This window comes from Arachis ipaensis, chromosome B01 (genome assembly GCF_000816755.2).
Source record: "Arachis ipaensis cultivar K30076 chromosome B01, Araip1.1, whole genome shotgun sequence".
In the NCBI taxonomy this organism is placed as follows: Eukaryota; Viridiplantae; Streptophyta; class Magnoliopsida; order Fabales; family Fabaceae; genus Arachis; species Arachis ipaensis.
Genome location: NC_029785.2, coordinates 45,944,632 through 45,954,286, shown reverse-complemented (window position 1 = coordinate 45,954,286; position 9,655 = coordinate 45,944,632). Strand labels below are relative to the sequence as shown.

General features: G+C 40.3%; 2 protein-coding genes across 2 annotated transcripts in view; one reads left to right on the top strand and one right to left on the bottom strand.

The window, feature by feature from the left end:
• Nucleotides 1-1,287, top strand: part of LOC107629963 — a 3,072-nt gene extending 1,785 nt beyond the window's left edge. Inside the window, exon 5 of the mRNA XM_016332939.2 lies at nt 701-1,287. Within this exon, the coding sequence (XP_016188425.1) occupies nt 701-844 (144 nt within the window). The 3' untranslated portion in view covers nt 845-1,287. The remainder of the gene's footprint in view (nt 1-700) is intronic.
• Nucleotides 5,230-5,784, bottom strand: LOC107606461. The gene has a single exon (XM_016308527.1). The coding sequence runs from the start codon at nt 5,782-5,784 to the stop codon at nt 5,230-5,232; it is 555 nt and encodes a 184-aa protein (XP_016164013.1).

The following is a 9,655-nucleotide window of genomic DNA, read 5'->3' as shown; positions in this document are numbered from 1 at the left end:
TCTCATTTTGGTTGTTGTGTCTTTTTGATGCCTTGGATTAGCAATAAGGCGTATAACCCTTTTTCTAATTATCTGTTGCAACAATAGGTCACAGCCTCTTTTACTTTGCTGTAACATATTAATAGTGTCCCTGCCATATGATCTGTGGTCTCATGAACATCTGTATAAACAACTGAATCTTACCAATCTTTCTTCTGTCCTGCTGTTTCTGGTTCAAAGCTCTAAATTATGCCTGTCTCTCTGTCTAAAATCCAGGTCTGGGTTGACATCAGAAGTTATGTATTTTTTAGGATGTGTCAACAGTTGACCATTTTATGGAACTATGAACTGTCTTCGAGATTGAGTGTTGTCGATCTTTTGCTTGTGCAAATAGCCGCTTAAACATGCAACTTGTTGTCAAGGACATGTTTTCTTGTTTCAAACTTTAATGATGGAGGTGTAATTTTATAAATTGAATGGAATTTAAGACCATAGGTTTGCTCCTTGGACAATGGTCAAATTTGAGACATTCCTTAACATTAATCTGATCGTTTAATCATTTCAAGGACCCGAGGCCCATTATTTAATTTAAAACATATCTTCTGTGCGCACTATTTCTAGTCACAATTCATTCTCTTTTCCAGTTAGATAGCACAATGCATTATGTGTAGGAATTACCCTTCAGTTTGTTCCCTTGTTTGATATTATGGTCTCATTTCAGGTGATTTTGGATGAAGCTATCGTAAAACTGACCCCAGATTTCTTCTGGTTGGGTGGTGGTGAGGTTGATCTTAAGCTTGGAATAAGGACCTCTCAGTTAATCAGATTTGTCAACCCCTTCATTGTCAACTGTAGCGGCAGTTGATTTTGTTACACAAAGAAGTCAGCATAACTAACAGCGCTTGGAGCTTCACTATTTTCAGCTTCCCACTGCATATGAAGTTATGTAGTCTGCATAATATCCTTGTGCTTTATGGAGATACGACTGCAGTCAGCATCATGGCTTCGTATTTTAATTTTCTTGAAGGTTATTAACATCATTAGAGACCCAAAAAAAAATGGTGAGTTGATCCTTTACTTTTTGTATTTATTGTTGAATGAATTTATAACAAGTTTAACACAGGAGGTGATGATGCCTGAGTTTAGAGCAGACCCAGAGCAAGCATCAATTCGTAACAATTCGTAGTAGGATGATTGATCTTTCAGATTCTCACAGAATGCATGATGTATCCACCTGAAAATAGATGAATTAGTTATTATGATGATTATGAATTTGATGTCAACTGAGAGTTGTCGTATTTCTGTTTACAGGACATTCTGTAACCGGATAATGTTAGACAGATCTCTCTCTCTCTCTCTCTCTCTCTCTCTCTCTCTCTCTCTCATAGGCCCATGGTAAGGTAGAGATTTTTTTCTTCTTTTTTTTTTCCCTTTTTGGTTCAAGTGGACAAAAGAAAACAAGCAAAAATAATCAAATTGAGAATTAACTCAATATAAAAGAGGGAAAAGATGTGTAGTTATTGGAGATAATACTCAATTTGGTCCCTGAACTTGCATGTAAGTCTCAATTTAGTTTCTAAAGTTTCAATTGCTTTTATTTAGTCCCCAAATTTTATGAACATAACTCATGTTAGTCCTTGAAACAATTTTCAACGTATAAACGCTAACGGAACACTGTCGTGAACAGCTGGATGCCACACTAAACTTTGTAAAATGATGTCGTTTTAGTTTTGGCACTTAAATAACCCAAAAACATCATAAATGGTGTTTACTAAAATTTTTCCTAACAAAATAAGTGATACGATGCCGTTTTTGAGTTATTTAAATTTCAAAACCAAAATTATATCATTTTACAAGTTTTAATGTGACATCTGATAGTCTATAACACCGTTCTATTAACGTTTTTATACTAAAAATTGTCTCAGGGACTAATATGAGGCACGTTTATAAACTTTAGGGACTAAATAGAGGCAATTGAAATTTTAGGGACTAAATTAAGACTTACGTATAAGTTCAGGGATCAAATTGAGTATTAACTCGTAGTTATTGCTCTTGAAAATAATACTAGTTAAAATCAACTTTTTTTTTAAAGTGGAGCTTAACACGTGAAGTGGAGCAATACAAAACGGAAAATAAAGACAAGCATCAACACAACAGGAACTTATATCCCCATGTTATCTCCGGCATTGCCATCAACAACCAAAGGGATTTGCACCTAGCCACTCCTTGTAGTTCAGAGAGTACATGTCAACAATCTCTTCCACTCCTTTACTCTTGTTCTGAAATAGTCTTCTATTTCTTTCCAACCACAAATTCCAGATAATCGCGCAGAAGCTCCCCATCCATGCCTTACGATCCGCCTTTCTAGCTGTGACCTCAGTCCAACTTAGGAAATGTTCCTTCAACGAACCCGGACAAGACCATAATCTACCAGCATAAGATAGTCATGCACACCAAACCTGCCAAGAAAAGCTACATCCTAGAAGCAAGTGGTGACCAGACTCAACACAATTATTGCATAATACACATAAGGTATCTTGTTGGTTAATAACTCCAAGTCGACTCAGTCTCTCCTTCGTACTGATTCTGTCAGTCAATGCAAACCAAACAAACACCTCCACTCTTGGTGGCACGAGTCCTTTCCAGATAGTACTTGTAAAGCTATAGCTTGTGATCTCCTCCGGGACCATGTCCGCCTGCATTACCTGCACAAATGAGTTAGTTGTAAAAACACCTTGTTTATCATATTTCCACACAATTTTGTCCTGTCTGTCATATGCAAGTCTAACCAGCCTTAACTCATCAAGTAGCTGGTTCACAAGATCCAACTCCCATTGGAACAATTGTCGGCGCCATTGGAAGTTCCATATCCACTCTAACCCATCCCAAAACCCACAATCCCCTATCACCAATCCTACTTGGTTTGAAACAGAGTAAAGTCTAGGAAATCGATCTTTCAACAACCCTCCAAGTAGCCAGGCGTCCTCCCAGAAGCGAGTTTCTCTTCCATCTCCAACCTCCATAGACAACCCATCAATCATCTTTTGCCTCAGTTCTTGACTCTTGAACTGTAACTGACAAATATCCCTCCACGGCCCCCCTCCGCACTGGTAATACTTGGGTGGACAAAGGCACAGTTGGATTTAGATTATTACAGGAACAGACCACCTTCTTCCACAACGGACATTCTTCCTTAGAAAATCGCCACCACCATTTAAATAGGAGAGCTGTGTTCCGGATCATAGCATCTCCAATTCCTAGGCCTCCTAGCCTTTTAGGAGCCTGCACCACCTCCCACTTGACCATAGCCATACCATTCCTCCCATCTTCCTTACTCCATAGGAATCTTCTCTGTAATGAGATCAATTTCTCCGCTACCGCCTTAGGCATCTTATACAAGATTAGATAATACACCGGGAGGCTATTCAGCACAGATTTGATAAGCACCAACTTTCCAGCTTTGTTGAGGACCTTGGCTTTCCAGAGGCTAAGCTTTTCCTCCACTCTGTCTATAATTGGCTTCCAAGTCTTAACCAACTTCGGATTTGCTCCAAGCGAGATTCCCAGGTATTTTACTGGAAGAGTTGCTTCCTTACATCCCAACACCCTGCACATACGCCGTACCCATAGCTCATCACAGTTAATAGGAATCAAACTAGATTTGTCAAAATTGATACTTAAGCCCGACATCAACTCAAAGCACCGTAGTAACCTCTTGTAATTTTTAATGGTTTCTTCCTCAGGTGGGCAAAACAAAACCGTATCATCTGCAAACTGAAGATGTGACAGCTGGATATGATCCCTCCCAACCAACAACGGCGATATACGACCGTCCCCAACGGCCTCTACAATCATCCTGTGCAAGACATCCACAACAAGAACAAATAAAAAGGGGGACAGAGGATCACCTTGTCTCAAACCCCTTTCCATCTTGAACGGCTTAGAAGGTGATCCATTTATCAACACTGACATAGAACACGTGCTAATGCATTCCATAACCCAGCCCCTCCACCTTTCTCCAAACCCCATCTTTTGCAGAACAAGATCCACAAAGCTCCACTTCACCCTATCATATGCTTTCTGAAAATCTAACTTAACAATTGCCGCTTCCTTTTTCCTTAGTTTGAACCACTGGACAGTTTCACACGCTATCAGGGCCCCATCATGGATCTTCCGGCCTTTGACAAAAGCAGTCTGTGTCTCGCCCACTAGACCTGGCATAACTCCCCGCATTCTCCTAACCAATAGCTTCGAGATCACTTTATACACACACCCCACCATGCTGATCGGCCGTAAATCTTTGATTTCTTTGGCTCTAGTAAACTTGGGGGCTAGTGCCACCCAAGTAACATTAGCATCTGCCGGTAACTTGGAGGATTGGAAAAAGTCCAATACTGCTGCCGTGAATTCAGCACCTATTTCATCCCAGCACTTCTTTATGAAGTTCATGTTGTACCCATCACATCCTGGAGCCTTGGAGGAGTCACAATCCCACACTGCCTCCCTAATCTCCTGAGGTGTCGGTTGTAACTCTAATGCCAAAGCATCTTCCTCACATATCACATTCACCAGACCATCTCTGAAACCTATCCTGGGCGACCTCTCTTGATGATATAAGTTTTTGTAAAAACCGTTGATGGCAACCTTAATCCTAGCTTGATTCCTTATCAATCGTCCATTAATAACCAGCTCATCAATCCTGTTATTCCTCCTTCTCGCAGAAGCTAAGTTGTGAAAATATCTGGTATTTTTATCCATGTCCTTAGCGTGCTTCGACCTTGATAGTTGCTTCCAATGTAGTTCTTTCCTCACATACCATTTCTCGCAACACACAACTAAGGCTCTCCTTCTAGCCTCCATCGTTCCATCATAAACCCCGTTACTCACCATATCATCTAGCTTCTTAATCTCGTCTTCAAACTTCGCAATTTCCTTATCCATGTCTCTAAAATTCGCCCTATGCCACCTTCCCAGAGGACCCGTCAAAGCCTTTAACTTATCAGTGAATTGTAAGTCGCCTAGCCCTCTCCATTCTTCTTTAACCAATCTCATAAAGCCTTCATGAGTGAACCACGAATCTAGACTTCTGAACGGTCTCGGGCCATCCCTTCGCCTGTTGACCTCCACGATAATAGGGCAGTGATCTGACAATCCCCGTGGCCCACCTCTCAAGCGAGTCTCCGGGAACACCTCAAGCCATTCCAAACTGACCAAGGCTCTATCGATGCGGCTACAAGATCGTCCTCTGAACTATGTAAATTTACGGTCAGTGATTGGCAAGTCCTCCAATCCCATGTCAGCTATCCAATTCTTGAAATCTTCCGCCGATGGAGTTAACGTATCTGTGCCTTGTCTTTCCTCCACCTGTACAATCTCATTAAAGTCCCCAAGAAAGCAGCAGGGGCCTTGGCACAAACCAGTTATGTAACTCAACTCCTCCCACACAATAAGTTTTTCATTTCTAGAATGCGCACCATAAACTAAGAAAAAAGCACAATCAACATTATTGTTCACCAAGCTCCCTTCTACACACAACCGCCTCTCTCCTTTATGGAAATTACGCAATTTAAAAAAACCATCATCCCACACTAACATTAGCCCACCAGACGCACCATCAGACCCCACATACTCCCACCCTATACAGCCATTTCCCCAAATTTTCAAAACATCAAATCTTGTTATAGTCTGTCTTTTAGTCTCTACCAGGCCTAACATGTTCAATCTATATTTTTTCTTTAGGTCCTTCACCATCCTCATCTTCCCATCCCCCCTTAACCCCCTAACATTCCATGATCCTATAGTCATTTTACAATATAATTACACACCTTTTTGTGAGATTTCGGCCTGCTCCGTCTTGCTTTAGCTTTCTGTTTTGCCAACCTCTTTTTCCGAGCGATTTCTTCATTCTGTTCTTGGAGAATAGCCATAATGTCATCCTCTTCATCATACAGCACTGCTCCTGATTCCTTGGCTAGCTCCCAGGTCTTCTTATTTTCCATCTCCTGCTCAGCCAGGCTTGGGGCCTCAGTGCCACTGCCCTCATCAGAATTCACGTAGCCTTCTTCCCCCGGTTGGTTATGTCTGTCACCGGCACTCTTGCTAACATTCTGATCGGTGAGATTGGTGTCTTCTATAAAGCCAATACCACTAATTTCATTACCACCAGCAGCAGTTTTTTCCCCGTGAAGCCTGAAGGTAGTATCTTCCTCAGGTTCGTTTGTAGTCTTGTCGAACACGATCGCATCCACTGCCTCCTCTCTTGCCCGGTCCACCACCATCACCGATCGGCATCCTCTATCTTCATCTCCGCCATCAACAGGGCCAGGCATCCTCAGATCCCTTCCAGCAGATCGGTCGAAGGCTTCTTCCCCCTCCACGGGACTTTGCACTTCGCCATTCAAGTTTCCGATTTCCAGTGTGGGTTCGTCACCCACCCAATGGCGCGCCTGAGCCGACTCCGTAATCACCGCCAGGTCCCATCGGCGGCCTTCAGCGCCTATGACTTCCTGGCGCGATGAATCGCCATCGCTCCTCCACACACGGGAACACCTTCGCGTTACAGACGCATGGCCAGACCCGCCCCGTTCTCCTTGGAGTCCACCTACCCGAATCAGCTTGCGTGAATCCAGCCCAGGAGATCCACCAGCGCCCTTCTTGCGTTGTGGGCTTGTTTTCACTGCTGGTTGTGATCTTGGGCCTTCTTGGTCCAAAACATAACTATCTGAATATTTTATCAAGCCCCTTGCATTGGAGTTAACCACACTAACCCCCTTTCCCAGCCCAATATGTGATCCACTATAATTACACGATAAGGTGGCCTCAGATTCACCTTCATTGCAATCATCAAATCCCGCCGAATCTGCCAATCCTTTATTCACTTCATTAAGAGGCTGGTGTGTTACCGTTTTACTTTGATTCTGTATTAAATTGTCATAACTCCACTCGTTTAAAATTAATTCTGAAATTACAGGTCTACCCTCATCTTCAACCTCCTCCCTTAGCACCTTCATAGCAACTTCCGCAGCCTGATCATCATAACCTGTCAGCTTTGTTGACGTTCCAGACGTTGTACCTTTATTATCACCAACGTTTGTTGTTGCATAATCCCAGTAATCGCGTCTTTGTATATCATCTGCCACGTTGTTCATGTTACAATGCGAACCATAAGCTTCCTTACCCACATCTTTTACCAAAACATCGAATCCACTGGTGCCTATTGTGAGATGAATCCATTCATTAATTACATCCATAGCACAGGTATCAATTAGGACACGTCCGACACTGAACGAAGAGCATGACTCCGTTGCTTTATCACACCCGACCACCTCTCCCCACAGACCTCCTATCGACCTAAAGGTATCCCCAGACCAAACATGAAGCGGAACTCCAAAGCACTCTAACCACACCCTGCGAGATTTACTTCTTTCTGATTCATCCCACCTCCATACGGTATGAAACAGCTGCAGTAGGCTATTCATTTTAAACGTGTACGTCTCTTCAGCGTTCAGCAGACTGTCGAAGGTCAACATTGCTTTATACGCTCCCATTTCACGAACTTGAACTACTTGAGGGAACATCTTCTCAACCATGCCCTCTAGTGTCCTAAAGTCAATGGCCTTCGTCGTACCACCTATAATACTTTTCTGTAGCCAGTCTAAATTTTCTTTCGCCACGGCCACTTCCAGTTTCTTTGTACATCCATTTCCATGTGGATCTTGGATCTTTTTCCCTTTGGATACCTCTTCAGGGCATCTAGATGGAATTATCTGAGCAGGCTTGCTTTCTCGCAGCGGTTGGCGGATCATGTCATTTCGCTTGTCATCTGCTATCTGTATCTTCTTCATGTCTTTCGTAGCCACAGATCTCCTGTACTTTGCTTCTCCTACAAACACCTCCTTTCCTCTCAGCTTCAAACGATTCATTTCTGTTATAGCTTTCAACGCTCCTCCCTTTGTAGTGTATCTTATGAACGCAAACATGTAGATTGTACCCCTTTTTTGTTTCCGTGAGAGGTATATGTCATTTATGCGGCCAGTCCACTTGAACAACTGATACAATTCTCTCTTCGAGATGTCCTCTGGTAGATTATCCAAGAAAATCGAGAACGATTCATTTTCCAATCGACGATACTCTTCTCTGTTCCAAACCCTAGGATCCTTAACCTGATTCCTATAGCTACCCCTCTCAGTGTTTCCCACCCACACTCTCTCTCTACCTCTCTCTCTCTCTAACATCTTTCGCGGTTTCTGAATTACTATGTTCGCCTTCAATAAGCGGTTGGTGGGAAGGGGAAAGAAATAATGTTTTAACTTGAAGATTAGCTTAAAAGTGAAATATTGAAATAAGAGAATGCTAAAGTTGCTATTTGCTAATGTTTTAATTCTGTTTGGGAAGGTCTAGATGTGGTTTTCTTAACTTTTAACTTATAAAGAGTTAAAGCTAAAAACAAATTTAAGTTTTATTTAAGGGTATGAGTGTTGCATACATAAGATGAGATTTAAAATTCGGATATTTGTTTAAATGAATAAGTGAGTTGATCATTCAATCAATTCATATTAGTCACAGTTTTTAAAATTATTTAGAGTTATTTAAAGTGCTCATAGAGAATTAAAAAATATGTCTTCTCTTATGATAAAAAGTTTTCTAAATTTCTATCACTCTTTAAAATAAGTACTTTTGTGAAAAATCAAACACAATAATTTATTTATGAAGTATGAACTATGAAGCACAAACACTTTCCTGAGTAGCTATATTCGTGAGTAGCTATATTCGCGTGCCGTACACAATTTTGACATGACACTCATCTCTCACTCGTTCGACATACGTCTTTTGTGTTCAACCATGCCTTAATAAAAAATACAAAATGCTTCTTCAGACATGTTTGAACTTTGAACACATCTAAATGCCATCACGTGTCAGCCGTGTTCAATTTTATTCTTAACCTATATTCTTGAAATGAATTTAGAAATAACATATATTACCATTTATTAACACAAATTTATTTTAAATATTTTATATAATTAAAAAGACATTAAAAATAGTTAAATATATAATTTATATTTTAATATGAATAAAATATTAAAATATTAAAATATTAATAAAATTTATTTAAAAAATATTTTATATTTCATATATATGTCGTGTTCCCATGTCTTATAAAATATTAAAATTTGTGTGTCTGCGTGTCTCATGTCGTGTTATGTTTCCATGCTTCATAATTTATGAACTACTTTTAATAGAACCTCTTATGTTATAAGCTCTTTTTTTAGAAGATTTTAATTAAATTGTTTATCCAAACTCGTCCTAAATGTTTCTTTCAAAAAACTAACAATTTATTCCCAGGCATAATTAATTTGCAACTCTAGATGCATTGTTGTTAATCATACTATACTAGGAAACAATTAGCTGCGTAAATCACCGGATGCTATAAAACGGAGATCAATGATCTATAATTAGCCCATTAATTTCTTCCCTCAATGCAACATTGATTATGTAAAATGGATGATTGAGAGACCAAATTGAGTTACTTACATCCCGAGACCAATTTAAAAGATCGAGTTGAATTCCTTGAAAATTGAAGGACCAAATTAAGTCACAAAATTAACTTATGAAATCATTTTGGGTCAATTGAAATTTGAAGATCAAATTAAATCACACGTGAAATTTGGAGACCAAA

Bases quoted from the DNA above. Each gene is read 5' to 3' on its own strand.
- LOC107606461 (XM_016308527.1), bottom strand. From the start codon at position 5,784: ATGACTATAGGATCATGGAATGTTAGGGGGTTAAGGGGGGATGGGAAG.